The sequence below is a fragment of the Pseudophryne corroboree genome, chromosome 1 (assembly GCF_028390025.1).
Source record: "Pseudophryne corroboree isolate aPseCor3 chromosome 1, aPseCor3.hap2, whole genome shotgun sequence".
Classification (NCBI taxonomy): Eukaryota; Metazoa; Chordata; class Amphibia; order Anura; family Myobatrachidae; genus Pseudophryne; species Pseudophryne corroboree.
The window spans coordinates 116,574,961-116,596,270 of NC_086444.1; the positions used below are offsets into that span (position 1 = coordinate 116,574,961).

The 21,310-nt window shown below is 46.9% G+C and overlaps 1 protein-coding gene across 2 annotated transcripts in view; it reads right to left on the reverse strand.

The window, feature by feature from the left end:
* Positions 1-21,310, reverse strand: part of SLC38A9 (solute carrier family 38 member 9) — a 423,549-nt gene that overhangs the window by 17,798 nt on the left and 384,441 nt on the right. For both annotated transcript variants that reach the window (XM_063962241.1, XM_063962231.1), the window contains 4 exons: positions 10,847-11,041; positions 8,906-9,013; positions 7,793-7,899; positions 4,899-5,012 (listed from right to left, as the gene is read on the reverse strand). In XM_063962241.1, the coding sequence (XP_063818311.1) occupies positions 4,899-5,012; positions 7,793-7,899; positions 8,906-9,013; positions 10,847-11,041 (524 nt within the window). The remainder of the gene's footprint in view (positions 1-4,898; positions 5,013-7,792; positions 7,900-8,905; positions 9,014-10,846; positions 11,042-21,310) is intronic.

Sequence of the window (21,310 nt, forward strand, 5' to 3'; positions counted from 1 at the left end):
GTGCTGGTGCAGCACTTCCTGAGATAGTGCTACTCCCACCAACGACTGTTCCTTGGACCTCGCCTTTATTAGGAGATCGTCCAAGTACGGGATAATTAAAACTCCCTTTTTTCGAAGGAGTATCATCATTTCCGCCATAACCTTGGTAAATACCCTCGGTGCCGTGGACAGTCCAAACGGCAGCGTCTGGAATTGGTAATGGCAATCCTGTACCACAAATCTGAGGTACTCCTGGTGAGGATGGTAAATGGGGACATGCAAGTAAGCATCCTTGATGTCCAGGGATACCATGTAATCCCCCTCGTCCAGGCTTGCAATAACCGCCCTGAGCGATTCCATCTTGAACTTGAATTTTTTTATGTATGTGTTCAAGGATTTAAAATTTAAAATGGGTCTCACCGAACCGTCCGGTTTCGGCACCACAAATAGTGTGGAATAGTAACCCCGGCCTTGTTGAAGTAGGGGTACCTTGATTATCACCTGCTGGGAATACAGCTTGTGAATTGCCGCTAGCACCGCCTCCCTGTCTGAGGGAGCAATCGGCAAGGCAGATTTTAGGAACCGGTGGGGTGGAGACGCCTCGAATTCCAGTTTGTACCCCTGAGATACTATTTGAAGGATCCAGGGATCCACCTGTGAGCGAGCCCACTGATCGCTGAAATTCTTGAGGCGGCCCCCCACCGTACCTGGCTCCGCCTGTGGAGCCCCACCGTCATGCGGCGGACTTGGAAGAAGAAGCGGGGGAGGACTTTTGCTCCTGGGAACCTGCTGTTTGTTGCAGCCTTTTTCCCCTACCTCTGCCTCTGGACAGAAAAGACCCGCCTTTTCCACGCTTGTTTTTCTGGGTCCGAAAGGACTGAACCTGATAAAACGGCGCCTTCTTAGGCTGTGAGGAGACATGGGGTAAAAATGCTGACTTCCCAGACGTTGCTGTGGAAACTAGGTCCGAGAGACCATCCCCAAATAATTCCTCACCCTTATATGGCAAAACTTCCATGTGCCTTTTAGAATCTGCATCTCCTGTCCACTGGCGAGTCCATAAGCCTCTCCTAGCAGAAATGGACAATGCACTTACTTTAGATGCCAGCCGGCAAATTTCCCTCTGTGCATCTCTCATATATAAGACTGAGTCTTTGATATGGTCTATGGTTAGCAGGATTGTGTCTCTGTCTAATGTGTCAATATTTTCTGACAGTTTATCTGACCACGCAGCGGCAGCACTGCACATCCATGCTGACGCAATAGCTGGCCTAAGTATAATGCCTGAGTGTGTGTATACAGACTTCAGGATCGCCTCCTGCTTTCTATCAGCAGGTTCCTTGAGGGCGGCCGTATCCGGAGACGGTAGTGCCACCTTTTTAGACAAACGTGTGAGCGCTTTATCCACCTTAGGGGGTGTTTCCCAACGTGACCTATCCTCTGGCGGGAAAGGGAACGCCATTAGTACCTTCTTAGGAATTACCAATTTTTTATCAGGGAAAGCCCACGCTTCTTCACACACTTCATTTAATTCATCTGATGGGGGAAAAACTACGGGTAGTTTTTTCTCCCCAAACATAATACCCTTTTTAGTGGTACCTGTATTTATATCAGAAATGTGTAACACCTCTTTCATTGCCTCAATCATGCAGTGAATGGCCTTAGTGGGCATCAGGTTAGACTCATCGTCGTCGACACTGGTGTCAGTATCAGTGTCGACATCTGGGTCTGCGGTCTGAGGTAGCGGGCGTTTTAGAGCCCCTGATGACCTGTGAGACGCCTGGACAGGCACGAGCTGAGAAGTCGGCTGTCCCACATTTGGCATGTCGTCAAATTTCTTATGTAAGGAGTCTATATGTGCACTCATTTCTTTCCATAAGCTCAACCACTCAGGTGTCTGCCCCGCAGGGGGTGACATCCCTTCTAAAGGCATCTGCTCCGTCTCCACATCATTATCCTCATCAAACATGTCGACACAGCCGTACCGACACATCGCACACACACAGGGAATGCTCCAACAGAGGACAGGACCCACAAAAGCCCTTTGGGGGGGACAGAGTGAGAGTATGCCAGCACACACCAGAGCGCTATATAATGCAGGGACTAACTGAGTTATGTCCCCTATAGCTGCTTTTTCTATATAATGTATACTGCGCCTAAATTTAGTGCCCCCCCCTCTCTTTTTTACCCTTTTCTGTAGTGTAGACTGCAGGGGAGAGCCAGGGAGCTTCCTTCCAGCGGAGCTGTGAGGGAAAATGGCGCCAGTGTGCTGAGGGAGATAGCTCCGCCCCTTTTCCGCGGACTATTCTCCCGCTTTTTCCTATATTCTGGCAGGGGTATTTTCCACATATATAGCCTCTGGGGCTATATATTGTGGTATTTTTTTTGCCAGCCAAGGTGTTATTATTGCTTCTCAGGGCGCCCCCCCCCAGCGCCCTGCACCCTCAGTGACCGGAGTGTGAAGTGTGTGTGAGGAGCAATGGCGCACAGCTGCAGTGCTGTGCGCTACCTTGGTGAAGACTGATGTCTTCTGCCGCCGATTTTCCGGACCTCTTCTTGCTTCTGGCTCTGTAAGGGGGACGGCGGCGCGGCTCCGGGACCAAACACCAAGGCTGGGCCTGCGGTCGATCCCTCTGGAGCTAATGGTGTCCAGTAGCCTAAGAAGCCCAAGCTGGCTGCAAGCAGGCAGGTTTCGCTTCTTCTCCCCTTAGTCCCTCGCTGCAGTGAGCCTGTTGCCAGCAGGTCTCACTGAAAATAAAAAACCTAATTTCTATACTTTCTTTGGCTCAGGAGAGCCCCTAGTGTGCATCCAACCTCGGCCGGGCACAAAATCTAACTGAGGCTTGGAGGAGGGTCATAGTGGGAGGAGCCAGTGCACACCAGGTAGTCATAAATCTTTCTAGAGTGCCCAGCCTCCTTCGGAGCCCGCTATTCCCCATGGTCCTTACGGAGTTCCCAGCATCCACTAGGACGTCAGAGAAATAGGGCTGTATAGATGTTCAGCGTACCCGGGGACAATCAGCTCCAAGCAGTGGGCACCTCGTCCTCTCCTCGTCTGGTCAATCAGCCACCAGTTGTTATGATCAGCCAACGCGTTTCGATCAATCCGTTGATCTTTTTCAAGGCATCATCTCATCTAATTGAGGCATATAATCGTCAGAATCCTGCAACACAGAGGCTAGCAATCTCTTTTTAGAAGCCTGTGTGGGGGGACTAAAGGACGGGGCTTGGGAAGGGATTACAGCCCTAGAGAGCCCTTCCACTGATTTCGCCAGGGAAACAGCCCATGCTGGTTCTGGCTCCGTTGCCGGGACCCGGGCCGCCTCTCTATCTTCCCTAGAGGCCTTCAGTTCCTTAGTCAGCAGGGACATAACCTCTGTGAGCTGTGATGTCCATGCAGGGGTGCTCTGGGGTTCTGATGAGGGCTGGGCAGATGGTTCTGACCCACCATCCTCACATAAATGGCTCTGTTTCTGTGCTGCCTTGGAGCCTTTAGATGCCATGACAGCACCTGTCACCATCCTCTAAACACAGCAACAGGCAGAAGGGGAGGGAGGGGGGGGGGGAGCAGGGAGAAACGCAGCCACAGCAGCCCTAAGGTATCCTGTACGACACTGTGCAGTGCTAGCAGCTATAATAAAGTGTAGGTGCCCCCAGTGCCCCCTGTAACGAAGACCACGATCTGCGTCTCTCTCCCGCGCTGCAGCCTTAGGAAATGGCCGCCAGCGCGCGCTGAGCCCGGCGGAGGAGAGCGGGATTAAGCTCCGCCCCCCGTAAAGGCGCCAAATTCAAACATGCTCAGCGCCTCCAGCGCGATCCCCATGGATCCGTGCGGGGGGGGAGAGCAGGTAGGGGGTGAGCCGCGGCCGCCGGGACCAGGGTGGTGGGGGTGAACAGCGGCTGTCGGCACCAGCGCTAAGCGCGGGGGAGCGGGGAGTCAGCTGCAGCCGCCGGGCCACTCAGCTACAGGTCTGTGACCTAACCATGCATTTTAAGTGCGGGGGGAGCGGGAGTTACAAGAAATAAAAATACACTTGTAAAATAACATATTTAAATTCATCACTCACCCCTCATCCTTGGTGGAGCGGCCACGACACGCGCCGCACGCAGCAGTGTCTGGCCGCACATACTTACCGCTGCCGGAATCTTCTGCCGACGGAGCGGCCCCGACACGCGGCGCACGCAGCGGTGTCCGGTCAGCTCCGGAGAGCTATTGTCTCCTTCAGCCCGAGGCCCATCCCGAGCCGCACGCAGCTGCGATGGGACCCCGCCGGCAGCCTCCCGTTGTGCAGACTGGCAGTGGCAGAGCTGCCAGTCTGTGAGTGCAAGAAAGAAGAAAAAAATAAATAAATTCTTCAGAGAAGACTCAAGTGTGACCAGCTCCCTCTGGGCACAAAACAAAGACTGGCTTGGAGGAAGGACATAGTAGGGGAGGAGCTAGCCACAGTGTTAGAATTTTAAAGTGCCAGCTCCCAGTTACTGCCTACTATTTCCCCATTGTAACTGCGCTGGATGAAGGAGAAACATGTGATTTACGTCTAGCAGCTGCGGAGCGAGATACATGTGATTTACATATAGCAGCCGCGGAGCGAGATACATGTGATTTACGTCTAGCAGCCGCGGAGCGAGATACATGTGATTTACGTCTAGCAGCCGCGAAGCGAGATACATGTGATTTACGTCTAGCAGCTGCGGAGCGAGATACATGTGATTTAAATCTAGCAGCCGCGGAGCGAGATACATGTGACTTACGTCTAGCAGCCGCGGAGTGAGATACATGTGACTTGCGTCTAGCAGCCACGGAGCGAGATACATGTGACTTACGTCCAGCAGCCGCGGAGCGAGATACATGTGACTTACGTCTAGCAGCCGCAGCAGGAGATACATGTGAATTGAATTGCGCAAGGATATCTACTCACTTGTTGAATACATTCTTTTGCCAGTGGCGGAGAAGGAAATGAACCAAATACCATGACCCCAACATACATATATGTTAATCCGACAAGTAGATATGCTACTGAGAGATCTCTTACCTGTAATGAGAAAATGTTTAGTATATATCAAGTTTCTTATATAGTGCAGAATATTCCATTGCACTTTACAATTGGAAGAACAGCAATAGAACAAAACTGGGTAATAACAGACAGACCTAGCGGTAGGAAAGCCCTGCTCTCAATCTTACAATCTAGAGTGTCTGTCACACATGCACCAGCACTCAGAACTTCTTCCAAGCTGGGCGTGTCGTGATGTTGGGGTTTTTGCAAATTATCCTAACAATAAAACTTATAAGTCTGCCACCACCAAGGGGATTTTTGGAAATAACATTTTCCACAGCGACACTTTTGGTTCTGCTAACATCATATACGCTTTAAAAATCAGTAGCACGTGCCTCTCAAGGCCAAAAGTCTAAGAACACAGAATATCAGAACTAGTAATTTCAAGAATAACTTCAGAGTTTACAGTTACAAAAAAGAGAGTTACAAAGTATATATGATTATTTTAAAAGTACACACAGATTACAGACAATTTTGAAAGAACAATAAAAAGGATAAAATATAGTTCAAGATGCATTCCAGAATAGAACAATGTTGGAGTAAGGTTGCTCCTGAATGGACACCCTCGCCGTATGACTACCTTAGCGAATGACACTGAGGGGTCTATTTACTAAGGCTTGGATTATGTGGGTGGAGATAAAAAACCATCCAACCACCTCCTAACTGTCATTTTTTAAACACAGCCTGTAACATGGCAGTTAAGAGCTGGTTGTCTGGTACTTTATATCCGTCCACTTTATCTCCATCCAAGGCTTAGTAAATACACCCCTGAATCCCCTACAGACACACATCTTTACCCTTCCAGCACTGCTCCTTGCCGCACACCCACCATTAGGATTTTTAAATCTTTCAAAAGGGTCCTGTGCATGCTCAAAGTACTGATAATCTTTACTTTTACAGCACAGGGCGCAACTCCACCCATATCTGCATTAGGCCCAGCGTCAGCAATGTAACAGCAAGTCCAACTTGTTCTCTTATCACAAGACACTGGCCTTATCCATCACATAGCGTAACATGAAGTTCATGTGCCATGCTAGTGTGATCTTGGGGCCTGCAGAAGTCAGAAGCACAGCCCAGTAATTTCTCAGGAAACACACACTAGACTGTATCATGGGCTCAGATTACCCGAAACCATTTTTTTTTCTTTTGACGAATAAAGTGGGGAGGAGGCTCAAACCAATATTTTTCAGTTTCTTAGAGGTTTATTTATCAAGGTTTTTTTATTTGTCATTGCATACCACCACTGGTAGCCAACAGTGGAGGTCTATGGCTATAGCTTCCCATGTGTATAAAGAAACCTTACAGCTTTCCAACATTACACATCCAGAAATGCTTCCCTAGTAAGTTGGCCTCAGCAAGGAGTTTGAATGTTCTGAATGCATTTAGCATGTTGAACGAGTACTTGAACAATGGTTGCTGTGATAAAATAAATCCCTATACTAGAATATCAGGGGAACAGAAGTTAATATTTATCCAAGATGACATACAGTTTCTTAATGTTGATTTTTACACGTACCCCTCACTGTTTGTGTGTAGCTGAAACACAGGCAAAACTAAACAACTATGGGGTATATTTACTCAGGTGCGGGTTTATGGAAGTGGAGATGTGGCCCATAGCAACCACTCAGATTCTGCTTTTTTATCTAGCACCTTCTAGAAGATAATAGCTGGAATTTGATTGTTGCTATCGGCAACATCTCCACTTCTATAAACCCGCACCTTAGTAAATATATTCCTGTATGTGAATGGTCAATTCTCTCACCTGTTTCCTCAAAGTTAAATCCCTAACACATGACCTGTTAAGGGGTACAAAGTATAGTTATAAACACTGTGCTGGAACATTCACGTTTAGCTCCATTATATTAAGCGATAACACAGTTTTTATGTATCCGAGGCACAAGGCTGCTGTTTGAGTGCTGTAATAGCAGTATATTGTCATTATTTCCTATTTGCCTACTTCCCCAGGATGTCTAAGATACTCCCAAAATTCAGGGAGTCCTCATTCACTTCTGGAAGAGCAGCAGAAAACTCTCTAGGACCCCGTCTGCTTGACGTGTGTCACCACCAATCATGGTATCATGGACCCGCTGTGTGATGCCAGAGGGGCCACAATACCGTAGGGGGAACAATGTATTCAGGGCTGGTGCAAGGTTTCTCAGCACCCTAGGCAAAACTTCAGCCTACTGCGCCTAACCACCACCAATACAAACTTCTCAGCCCTTTAGATTAATAAATTCCACAGCCACCACTTCTTCAAGTACAAGGATGTTCCTTCATTTTGTGATATGCAGGATCTGTGGAGTCCACCCCCCCAGATCCCAGCGCCCTAGGCAACTGCCTAAAGCTGCCTAATGGTAGAGCCGGTCCTGGATGTATTAAGCCTGGAGACGGCATAAGGAAGTGATAAACCAGTCATAAGTGCAAGGTGATAAACGCATCAGCCAATCTGCTCCTAGCTGTTAATTTACATATTGGAGCTGATTGGCTGATGTGCAATCACCTTGCACTTTTCACTGGTTTATCACTTCCTTATGCCTTCTCCAGGTTAATACATCTTCCAAGTATTCCTTATAATACACACACTACCTAAATGAATGAACACTGAAACGCTCTATTGGTGACACTCCAAATCACAGGTTATAAACTCACACTGTAGGTATTATTTGTAGATGTGCATTCATTAACATGCTCAGTTCATTTCTTAAACTCTGGACTCCGGTAAGAAATGTTTTTTCTTCCTACACAATCTTGATACTTACATTATTCTCTGGATTTCTGTTGTTCTTCAGAAGTGTGATGATACAGTTATGAATGAAGAATGCAAGTGTTAGGACTCCAGTTAACTGGGGAAAAGATAACCTGAATTCTAATAAAGAAAAAACAACTTATCAATACGTAAAAATCATTTGTTACCACTGCAGTCAGAACAAACAGGACATACGTGAGGTGATAACCCTAATAAAACATATTCTATCTTCTCCCTTTCTCCTTCATCCGCTTTTGTAAAGCGCCGCCGTTGTGCATGATTAATAATCTCTATACGAGTGTCTGTGACTTCCTTATTCTGCTTGTGAACACCTCCGAATACTTGAGAGACAAATAAAATTAAACACACAGTCCAATATAGGGGTTCTTAACCTCCAACATAGAGGTTCTTAACCTCGACCATCAAGTTTTCTCAACACGCCATGTTTTGAGAATTTCCGTCCATGGAAGCGGGTGGGATAATTAGTGACTCAGCAAAACAGATTAACGGACCAGTGCACGATTAAAGAAGTCCACAAAACATGACCTGTTTGAGGTCTGGAGTTGAGAACTACTGATCTTACCACTCTGACAGAGGGGGTCATTCAGAGTTGATCGCACGTAGCAACTTTTTGCTGCTCGTGCGACCAACTTGACGCCACCTATGGGGGAGTGTATTTTAGCATAGCAAGGTTGTGATCGCTTGTGCAGCCCTGCTATTCTAAAAAAGTATTGTGTAAAACAAGACAAGCCCTGTACCTACTTACCCAGTGCGACGGATCCAGCGATGAAGGTCCTGGCTGTGACGTCAGACATCCGCCCTCAAAACGCCTGGACACGCCTGCGTTTGCCTTACCACACCCAGGAAACGGTGAGTGGACGCCCCGATCCTCCTTCCCGCTGTCAATCTTCTTGCGATCGGGCCTGCGATCGCTTTCTTCGGTCCTGGCGTCGTTGCCTGGCGACTACCGTCGCTGGGCAACGACACGCGTGCGCAATGCGGGCTCCAGGCAGCCGCAGTTCCGACCCTTTTTGCACCGCAGTGTAGAACCACTGCGTGCGAACGGGTCGGAATGATCCCCAGAAGCAGATGTTTCCACAGTGTTACATATATTTTATATCCTTACCAGGGACAAAATATTCTGCTAATTCATTCCACCGAAAGTTCAAATGAAATCCAATCCGAGAGGCCTTAAACGTGATCAGTGACACCAAGTAGAGTACAGAGACTGTTCCTGTGACATAAAGACAATACTGTAATTTCATTTCTATTCATTTTCAAAGGACATCATCAAAAATGCTGGTGAGTTCTACTATTTATTATTATTATTATTATATTTCAATAAGTGCCAACATATTACACACCGCTGTACATAAAGTTTAAGGGACTCCTAATGGAAACAAATGACATTAGCTTAGACCAAATCTACCATGCAGCCCACATTGGGCCTAATTCACGTTTGTAGTTGTACGCACACGTGCGATTTAATTGGCTTCGCGACTGCTGATATTAGCAAGTGAAGCTGGCGCCAGGAATGTAAAGAGACGGCCACCGGATCCATCGCTACACAAAGACGAGAAGCATCGGATCCAAGGGTTGGCCTATGGCTGCGCAGACCAGACACTACAGTAGTGACTCAAGCGCCATGTTTTTGTACATACAAGCCCACAGCTGACGGCAGATACACGACCTGATTATGGCAATGACACGTCTGCATGTTTGTAAATGGTCACTTCCTGTGAATCACTTTCCCATGAAATCCTCATTGCTGTGAACATAGTTTTGGGCAAAATTAATTTAGTGAATTTAACTATAAAAATAACAAAAAAGCACATTTCAAAACAGAAATTCTCCTTTTCCCCCCTGCATAATATCTGTAAAGATATAATCATTATCTATAATGGGTGCAAGGTGGGGTATACACAAGCCCCTGGGTCTAGCGGGGCCTACACGCACAACCGGAACCCATTTTTTGAATACTTACACCTCGGAGTCCTGAGTCGGCAGCTCTGCACAGACCACAAGGAAAATAGGGCGGGCATTTTCAAGGAGTTTTGCGCATGCGCAGTAGAAAAATCTCTGAGAGTGCGTGAACGGGTCCTGCGACACAGAACGCAGGGCCGGCACCAGACTGTCAGTGGCTGAAGGCCTGATGCCGTTTGGGATGGGGAGGGGGTGGCGACGAGCTCCATTTGGGAGGGAAGAGGCCGGGGATCTCTGTCGATTTCCTGGCCTCTGTGATGGACGGCTTGCGCATCCTCATGAGTGCCACAAGACGACAGTTGGTGCTAGGGAAGATCCGATACTGAATTCTTGGAAACTGTTCAGATCATTAATGCAGTAGGAGGCGTGACGCTTCCTGCTGCATTACCCTATTAGTGCTATCGCTGCGGCTTCTATGTCAGCAGCAGCGATAGCAACTCCAACCACATCTGAATCGGGACCAATGTTTCAATAGTCTGATTATGCTAAAATACACAGAGAGGCTATGGTTGCCCAAACTCTTCACCTTGCTACCTACGACATTCGTTCCTTCTATCATCACCTTTTCCTGCAATAAAAGTCTAGCAGCTGCCCCAACGCCACAATACTACAGGTGAACTTTGTTGAAGGCAATCGTCATTATAAGTAAGGGGTCTATTCATGAAGCAGTGAAAAGTGTGGAGAAGTGAGCCAATGGAGAAGTTGCCCATGGCAACCAATCAGCATTAAAGTAACATTTATAATTTGCATACTATACAATTATACAGAGCAGCTGATTGGTTGTCATGAGCAACTTCTCCACTGTATTACTTCTCCATAGTTTTCACTGCTTTATAAATAGACCCCTAAGTACCACTATTTGTACTATGAGTACTGTATACTGGCTATCAGGGGGTGACCCAGAGTGTATATGTCAGGTAGGTATGATTATATCCTTTTATATGAGCTAAATATGCAAAATATTTACGGTTTTCTCCCTAATTCTTTGAGACCTACTCAATGAAAAATAATCACTCGTATTATGATATAATTACAATGACATTAATAGTGAATAACTTAATATTACAAAATATGCACGTTTTACCCAAGACATTGAATTTAGCAAAGAAAGATGGGGATCGGAAGTTGAGAAGTGGCAGCAGAACAATGATGAGATAAAGGGGAACAGTATCCGTTTTACTCCACCACATCTGAAACTGCTCAAAGTCAGTGCTGTTTCCTACAGTCATATCCAGAGTTGCATTCGGTGGTGTAGGGTCTCCGGTATTCGGGCAAATAACTAGGAGGGGGAAAAACAAACACACACTATGAAACGTTATTTTAGTATAAAGCTTATTATGCTGTAACACTAAATTTAACATTGTTAAATATTTCATTAAAACCAACGTTAATTTTGATACCATTGATGATGATGCTCCGATGTTCTAACTCTTCTACAAGCTGGGGCTATTTCCGTTCCTTTATTAAAACATGAACTTGGACTTTGCTGCACCCACAAGTACTGTCATAATATATTAGTGAACTGTGGGCCTGATCCAGAGGTGGACGTAGAACACATGGCTGTGGCGTCTTTGGGTGCAGCGGCGATGTGTAAAAAAGGGGAATTTAATACCTACCGGTAATTCCTTTTCTCGCAGTCCGTAGTGGATACTGGAATCGAGATTACCATGGGGTATAGATCGGGTCCACTGGAGCCTGGCACTTTAAGAAATGAATAGTGTGTGCTGGCTCCTCCCCTCTATGCCCCTCCTAGCAGACTCATTCTAGAAGACTGTGCCCGAGGAGACGGTCATACTTTGACAGAAGGATATAACACAAAAAGCGGTAAGGTAAAGAACCAACACACAACAATATCAAGATAACAGAGCTGACCAAAACAGAGGAAAGCAACACTAACAATAGAAGGATAGCAACACTAACCAAACATGGAACAGGGAAAGCAACAGCAAACCCAACCAAGAACACTTACAACCAGGTAAGCATGAAACGAAGCACTGAGGCAGGCGCCCAGTATCCACTACGGACTATGAGAAAAGGAATTACCGGTAGGTATTAAATTCCCCTTTTCTGTAACATCCTAGTGGATACTGGGAATTGAAGATTAACATGGGGACGTCCCAAAGCTCCCAGAACGGGTGGGAGAGTGCTGAGACCCCTGCAAAAGCGCCTGATCAAACTGAAGGTCATCCTTGGCCAAGCTGTCGAACCTGTAGAACTTTACGAACGTGTTCGAACCAGACCAAGTAGCTGCCCGGCACAACTGTAAGGCCGAGACACCCCGGGCAACCGCCCAGGAAGAACCCACCAACCTTGTGGAGTGGGCCTGAATAGAACTCGGCAGCGGTAGAGCTGCTGAAGTATAGGCTTGTTGAATAGTCAACCTGAGTCACCTAGCAATGTACTGCTTAGAGGCAGGGCGACCAATCTTAGTAGCATCATAAAGGACAAAAAGCGAATCAGACTTCCTGTGACGAGCAGTCCTTTTGATGTAGACCTTCAAAGCCCTAACCACATCCAGGGACTTTGGAGCAATGGAAGTGTCGGATAACACTGGAACCACAATTCGGTTGATTCACATGAAAGGCCGACACAACCTTCGGCAAAAAGTGTGGGTGAGTTCTGAGCTCAGCCCTATCCTCATGAAATATCAAGCTAAGGCCAGTAACATAACGGTCTTCCACGTTAGGTACTTCAAGTCTACCCTATGTAAGGGTTCAAACCAATCTGACTGGAAAAAGGTCAAGACCACATTGAGGTCCCATACAGCTGTGGGAGGGACAAAGGGTGCTTCAATGTGCATAACCCCCTTTAGAAAAGTCTGTACTTCTGGAGGTACCGCCAGTTGTTTCTGGAAGTAGATGGAGAGAGACGAAATCTGAACCTTGATGGAGCCTAATCTTAGGCCCTTATCCACGCCTGCTTGCAGGAACAGTAGAAACTGGCTCCGACAAAATTCCACAGGGGAAAATTTTCTACCCTCGCACCAAGAAACATATTTCTTCCAAATACGGTGGTAATGTTTGGATGGGAGACCCTTTCTAGTTAAAATCTCCATCTCACAAGGCTCTACGAGATAGAAACATCCGGTATCGGTGGGGGTTCCTCTTCAAGCTGATCGTAGACCTCCAGGGGAAAACTGTCATCATAAGGGATCTCCATGAAAGCATTGACTTATTGTCGCAGACAGAGGAATCAGGACTCCCCATGATGCTGGTCATTCCGCTTAACACCTTCTTCGCTGGGAAGGACGTCCTCTTGACACCCCTCCCCCCCCCCCCCCCCACCACTAACCTCTTTTTAAGTTTTTCTGTGGAACCACCTCTGTGACTCTCAATATCCTTGCATTCTCGTATGACCATAATTGACTGATTGCCACGAGTGATATCTATCTTATTACGACATTGTGTGAGCCTCAGATTTTTTGCTTATTTACTCCCCCCCCCCTTTTTTTTTTGTTTGTTCCCCCACTGGACTCACTTTGGTCACTCTATTCAATGGATTAGACTGGTTATGCTTATTCCTGCCTGGTTGACCAGGTACCAGTTCCTACCAGCCAACCCTGCTAATCTACATTTATTGCTGCCTAGTTTTGTGTCAGCTCCACCTGCCGTTGCACCTTTACTCATGATATAAATCTCCCCCTAACTCGAGAGATTATTGCTATGGTTTGGTTTTTGTAGTTGTACTCACTGCTACTTGCATTGTTAGGTTTTTCTGTTGACATAACTTTTAATTCTTCTGCTTGGGCTTCCTCCCACTTACACTGTTTGCTCGGCTGCGGTGATGCAGTCCCTAGTAAGGACCCTCTGTGCTTATTGATCATACCTCCCCTGATATGTTTGTACTTTTTGTACGCTTTGAATGACTCTCACATTTTTCTAATGCTCATTATGCCCTTTATTTATCCCCCTCCTCCTCTCTCACCCAGGGGAACCCGTCCCCCCTCTTGACTTCTTAATACTTATATCCGTTTAGTTTAGCATACCATTCTACCTCCTGCTACGTTGTTACTCTATATCTTACTCCTCCCCCCTCACTTTTACATTAATTTCCTTGTGGAGACTAGGATATCTTTTCCTTTGCCCATTTGGACCTCTACGTCCTACTTTTTCTGTGTTGAGTAACTTATTCTTCTTTTTCACTGCTCTACTGTATCTTGCTCAACCAAGGTTGAGTACTCTCTCCCTTTAACTCTCGGCACTGAGCGAGTCTACCTCTTTACTTCATCTTTTCTCTCTGTTTCTCCCCTTTATCCCTCCCTCCCTCTGCAACATGCTGTTTACTATTGCCTCTATGAATGTCCAAGGCCCTAACACGCCCCAGAAACGCTCTCACCTGTTCCGTATGATCCGCACCTTACGAGCAGACATAGTCCTGCTTCAGGAAACACATTTCAGGGACCCAGGGCACCCCACTCTGGCTTACAAACGTTTCTCCACTGTGTTGTACTCATCAAGAAAATCCAAGCATAATGGAGTTGCTATCTTGATTAGCAACAAACTCCCCTTCGTTCAAACCTCGGTTCATACTGACGTGGATGGGAGGTATATTATTTTGGTTGGCAGGCTAGGGCACCTGGAAGTGACTATAGCTAATATTTATGCACGCAACATGGGCCAACAGCGCTTCTTTAAAACCTTCTTCACCGCTCTTCACAAACATAGAGCAGGATATGTATTCTTGGGCGGTGACTTTAATGCAGTGCTTGATTCTCTCCTCAGCTCCCCAGAAAAGTTTCCGTCCCTGCCCTATCTCCCTTGCTTTTTCTAAACAGATCAAAGATGCTTCTCTTTTTTACACATGGTGCGCCCTCAATCCGTTCTCTAAGGACTACACTTTTTTTTCCCACACCCTATCATTCCTACTCTAGACTCGACTACTTGTCCTGCAGTCGTCCGGCTTCTAAACACATTCTTCCTTCACACATCATCCCTAATGTTTGGTCGGATCATTCCTCAGTCATTTCCACGTTTGATCTGCTGGACGTGCCAAATTCCCGCCCCCTCTTGGCGCTTAAATGAAACCCTTCTTAAGATCCCATCCTTCAAGGCTAAGATTGGTGACATACTTACGGACTACTTTTCTCTCAATAACCCTGACTCGGGCTGTTCTCCCCTAGTCTGGGAAGCCCATAAAGCTGTCCTTAGAGGTCATGTCATTAGTTTTGCATCTCACCGCAATAGGGAACATAAATCACTCCTCAGATCCCTCACTGACCAGATTCACACTCTAGACTCTCTTCATAAATGTAATCTCACGGATACCAAATATAAACAGCTTATCACAGCTAGAGCAGCTCTCAATGCACTCTTAACGGAAAAAATAGAGAAATCTCTCCGATGGCTTAACCAGCGGTTTTTATGAGAAGAGTAATAAGGCTGATACTCTTGCAAACAAATTAAAAGCACGCAAAGCACTTTCTCCTAGAATATCGATCAAGGACTCTACTGGTACTACTCACTACAATCCCTGTGACATCAACTCTATTTTTAAGGAATACAACACTCGCTTATACAACTCTCCAGACATTAAAAATCCACCTTCTCTGATCCATACATGCTCATCCCAGAATACTTAGCCTCCTGTTCACTGCCGCAGTTGGATTTTTCTTCATACATGGCATTATGTCTACCTATATCGGATGAGGAGGTGTCTGCAGCCCTTAAACTACAAAAGCCATCCAAGGCCCCGAGTCCGGACGGTTTACCCTTTGCTTACTATAAAACGTTTGAAAGGACTCTCGTCCACCATCTATCATCTTCTTTTAACAAAGTTCTCTCAGGCGACTACTTTCAAAACGAAACTACTAAAGTGTTGATTACAATTATTCCCAAACCGGGCAAAGACCAACTAGTCCGTAACTACCGCCCTATTTCTCTCCTAAATACAGACTTAAAACTTTTTGCAAAAATAATGGCCTTATGCCTGAACCCTCTTCTTCCGTCCCTCATACATCCTGACCAAGTCGGATTCGTCCTTTCCCGTCAAGCTCTGGATAACACCAGACGCACCATTAATCTGATTCACCATGCCAATACTAATAAACTCCCCTCCCTGCTGCTGGCCTTGGATGCGGAGAAAGCCTTTGATAGGGTCTCTTGGGCTTTTCTCAATCAAACTCTCCGTGGCTTTGGTTTTCAAGGGGAATTCCTCCATACCATCACAGCACTTTATCATAACCCCTCTACTTTGGTCCTAACAAGCGGAATTCTTTCAGACTCCTATCACCAACGGCACACGCCAATGTTGTCCCGTCGCCTCTTATATTCGCTTTAATAATTGTACCTCTAGCCTGTTGTATTCGTCTTAATCCGGATATTTTGGGCTTTACCATTAAAGAATCGCAATATAAACGTTCCCTTTTTGCTGACGATGTCCTCCTTATTCTTACTAGCCCGTTAATTTCTCTGCCTAATCTTTTCAAAGTATTAACTCTCTATGGAGACTTCTCCGGCTATAAGGTTAACAATGACAAATCAGAAGCACTCCTCCTACATATCCCAACTGACACACTGACTCTTCTTAAACCCAACTTCGCTTTCACTTGGCGTCATACCTCCATTAAATACTTAGGTGTCCATATAACCAAATCTTATCACTCTCTATATGAAGCGAATTACCCTCACTTATTTAAAGAGATATCTCAGGGTATTCTATTTTGGAAAAAAGCATTTTATTTCCTGGATAGGCAGAATTAATGCTATTAAGATGAATGTTCTCCCCAAGGTATTATGGGGGTCATTCCGACCAGTTCGCACGCAGCGGTTTATCGCTGCGGTGCGAACGGGTGCGGAATGCGCGGCGGGCGCAGTATGCGACGTTGCCCGGCGGGCGCAGTGTGCGACGTTGCCCGGCGACCCGTTACGGCGCGACTTACAAAGGAAGCGGTCGCAGAGCCTACCGCTAAGAAGATTGACAGGAAGGAGGCGTGGCAGGGCGGATCCGAACCATTTGGAGTCGTTTTCGGGGAGTGGTGAGTATAACGCAGGCGTGTCCAGCAGAACGGAGGGCGGAGGAGTGATGTCAAAGCCGGGCCCATCATCGCTGGATCCATCGCACAGGGTAAGTAAGTATAGGCCTAATCTACATCTGCTTGAAATTTTTTTTAGCATAGCAGGGCACAAGCGATCGCAGCCCTGCTAAGCTAAAATACACTCCCCCATAGGCGTGTACTAGTTGATCGCAGCAGCAGCAAAAAGTTGCTGGCTGCGATCAACTCAGAATGACCACCCATATCTTTTCCAGACTCTCCCTGTCCCTGTTCCTCTCCGGATTTTGACATCCCTCCAGACTCAATTTGGCAAATTCGTCTGGAATGATAAAAAGCTGAGGTTAATATCTCAAGATATTATTACACGTCAGCCCTTTGCCAGTTTGTTGCTTGGCACTCCCCAAGATATCTGAAACGATGGGTTGACTTAGAGAGTGACCTAGCTCAGGTTGATTATATTTCTTGACTCCCGTGGCTCCTTAGAGCACACAGGCCTAAAATTATTCAGTCAGTCCCAACGGTATCCCTAACACTATCGGTTTGGGACTCACAACATACTAAGCTTTCCCTTCACACATTCCCCTCCCCTCTAACTCCTATCTGGAATAACCCCTCCTTCACCCTGGGCCGATCCTTTCATATGGCTTCCATTTGGTCTAAGGCAGGCATCGCCTGCTTTCACCATATACTACATAATAACATACCTTATTCCTTCGGAATTTTGCCTTGTCGTCTACAAGGAAAGTGCCTCTTCCTACTGTCCCGACTCCAATGGAACGTCTCTGTATATACCGCTTCACGGATCGAGGCATTATTTCTTTCCTGTATCAGTCCATTTTGACGCCAGACCCTCCCTCCCGCGCTTTGCATGAACTTGCTTGGGAAACTGACTTGGTTAAGGAGAACTCCTACAAAATATACACGCGCTGGTATCTCGTCCCAGAACAATTACACCAAATATATCCCAGTAAGTCTAATCTTTGTTGGCGCCATGGTAGCCAAATAGGCTCTTATTTTCATATTTGGTGAAGTTGCCCCAAGATCGCTTCCTGTTGGTCCTTGGTCCAAACTCTGATTAAGTCAGTCATACCTGCCTGCCCCCCGCGACGCTTCTCTTGTGTGCTCCAGCCTGCCAGCTATCTATGTCTGAAAACAAATTAGCTCTTCATATAACCTGTGCAGCTAAGCTCCAAATTGCTAAGTCTTGGAAACAATCCACTCCCCCCCTCCCGTCATGAACTTGTGATCCGTATTTGGTTTGAAGCAAACATGGAGTACATTTCCTCCCTGATGAACAACACTGTGGATAAACTTCACGGCATTTGGACACCCTGGTATGCTAAATTTCAAGTGGCTCTTCCAGGCCTCCGCTAATTCTCCCTACCCTTTCACTCGATTTTCCTTCCCCCCGGCTCGCTCTCTTCTCTATTCTTTTCTGTCTCCTCCTCTTCCTTCTTATCTTCACCTCTTTCCCTCCCTCCTCTTGCTTACATTCCTCAGACACTTTCTCTCTTCTTCACTTGTTTTTTTATTTCTTTTTTTCATGTTCTCCCGGGGGTTCCACTGGTTGGCCCTTAGGGACGCACTTTTTCTATACCCTGTTTGTTTTCTGCTGAATACTTAGTGCATATGATTTTCTAGCCTACGCAATTCATTGTACAATTGTTTGTTCTCATCTGGGTTTCAGATTGCATCAATATGTACCTTTTTTTTTTTTACTGCACTCTGACTATATCTATGTTCTCTACTTGTCATTGATGATTTCTTTTCAATAAAAATTTGTGATTGAAAAAAGGAGATTTATGGTAGACTTACCATTGTTAAATTTCTTTCTGCGAGGTACATTGCTTCCACAGGGAAACATCGGAGTGTAGAGATGGATCTTGATCCAGGCACCAACAGGCTAAAGCTTTAGACTGTCCCAGGATGCATTGGGGCCTCCTCTATAACCCCACCTCTAGGCACTGTGAGCTCAGTTTCGTTAACCAGTCCAATGCATGAGCAGGTAAAAGGGAAGGTAGATGTTAGTCACATAGAACCACGTTCTCATGACAGGAGAAGGGACTAGCGGCTAATGTTATACAAACCCATAGAAGCTAGGTGCGTCAGGGCAGTCGTCCTGTGGAACCAATGTACCTCGCAGAAAGAGATTTAACAATGGTAAGTCTACCATAAATTTCCTTTTCTGCAGCGGGGTACATTGGTTTCCACAGGGAAACATCGGGGATGTCCTAAAGCAGTTCCTCATGGGAGGGGACGCGCCGTAGCGGGTATGAGAACCTGGCGTCCAAAGGAAGCATCCTGGAGGTGGAAGTATCAAAGGCATAGAACCTAATGAACGTGTTCACTACGGACCACGTAGCCGCCTTGCACAATTTTTCAGCGGACGCGCCTCGGCGGGCCGCCCAAGAAGGTCTAACAGAGTAGAATGGGCTTTAATAGCAGCAGGAGCTGGAAGACAAGCCTGTGTATATGCTTGTGCAATCACCATTCTAATCCATCTGGCCAATGTTTGCTTGTTCGCACACCAGCCACGTTTGTGAAAACCAAAAAGTACAAAAAGGGTATCTGACCTCCTAATAGAGGCAGTCCTCTCTACGTAGACACGGAGAGCCCGTACCACACCCAAAGACCGCTCTTTGGATGACAAACCAGAAGGGATGAAAGCCGGAACCACAATCTCTTGGTTAAGGTGAAAAGATGACACCACCTTAGGTAAATAACCAGGGCGAGTGAAATATCAGAAAGGGTGGAAGACAGGACAGAGAGCCTAGGTCTGACACCCTCCTAGCAGAGGCAATAGCCAGTAGGAACAGGACCTTGACTGTGAGCCATTTAAGTTCCATTGACTCAAGAGGTTAAAAGGGAGACTCTTGCAGGGCATTTAGAACAACAGACAGATCCCATGGAGCCACAGGAGGGACATAGGGAGGCTGAATGCGTAAAACACCCTGAGTGAAAATATGATCGTCAGGAATAGACGCAATTTTTCTCTGAAACCAAACCGACAAGGCAGAGATATGAACCTTCAGGGATGCCAGACGAAGGCCTAAGTTGAGGCCTTGTTGCAAAAAGGCCAGAAGTCTGGAAGTACTGAATTTGTAAGCATCGTAATTCTTAGCAGCACTCCAGGTGAAGTTAAAATTCCAGGCCCTATAATAAATCTGCGCAGAAGCCAGTTTGCAGGCCTTCAGCATAGTTTGGATAACCGCCTCAGAGAATCCTTTGGCCCTCAGGAGTGAAGCTTCAAGAGCCACGCCGTCAAAGCCAGTCTGGCCAGGTCCGGGTAGGGCCCTGAATGAGGAGGTCTGGGCGCTGAGGAAGTAGAAGAGGATGCTCTATCGATAGACCATGTAGGTCTGAGAACCAATGCCGTCTGGGCCACGCTGGAGCGACTAGAAGTAGTTTTCCTCTTTCTTGTTTGAACTTCCGTAGTATCCTGGGCAGGAGTGACACTGGAGGGAAAACGTAGGGCAGCCGAAAGCTCCATGGAATTGCCAGTGCGTCCACGAACGCTGCTTGAGGATCCCTGGTTCTTGATCCAAAGACGGAACTTTGTGATTGTGTCAAGACGCCATCAGGTTTACATCTGGTAGACCCCACTTGATCACTAGGAGTTGAAAGACTTCCTGATGAAGACTCTACTCTCCGGCGTGCTGTCCTGACAACTGAGGAAATTCGCTTCCCAGTTGAGGACTCCCGGAATGAACACTGCCAATATTGCTGGCAGATGGTGTTCCGCCCAACAAAGGATTTTTGACACTTCCATCATTGCCATGTGGCTAGGGAGTGCCGCCTTGATGGTTTATGTACGCCACCGTGGTGGCGTTGTCTGACCGTACTTGAACAGGCCTGTTCTGTATCAGAGGCAAGGCGAGACACAAAGCATTGAATACAGGCCGCAATTCCAGAATGTTTGTCGGAAGGAATGATTCTTCCTTGGTCCACCGACCCTGGAAAGAGTGTTGCTCCGACACCGCGCCCCAACCCCTCAGACTTGCGTCCATAGTCAGTAGGACCCAGAAGGGACGGCCCCTGCTCAACTGCTGGTCCTTTAGCCACCAGGTCAGCGACAGACGAACCTACAGAGTCAAGGAGATCATGTGAGACCTGATCCGATGAGGCAGGCCGTCCCACTTGGAAAGGATTAACCTCTGCAGAGGGCGGGAATAAAATTGAGCGTACTCTACGATGTCGAAAGTCGACACCATCAGGACTAGTACTTGCATCGACGAGTGTATCGATACTCTTGGGCGAGAGAGGTAGAATCTGATCCTGTCCTGAAGTTTCAGGACCTTCTCTGGAGCCAGAAACAGCCATTGACTGTGTGTGTCCAGCAGTGCCCCCAGGTGCACCATGCTCCGAGGAGGGACCAATGAAGTTTACCGTCAGTTGTAGGTGACTGAGGAGGACATTGTGGGAGTTTTCCAGAATCAGCAAGTCGTCCAGATACGGCAGGATCCTGACTCCCTGGCGACGGAGATGAGCTGTCATCACGGCCATAACCTTGGTGAAAATCAGGGGGGCCGTGGCCAGTCCAAACGGCAGAGCCTGGAA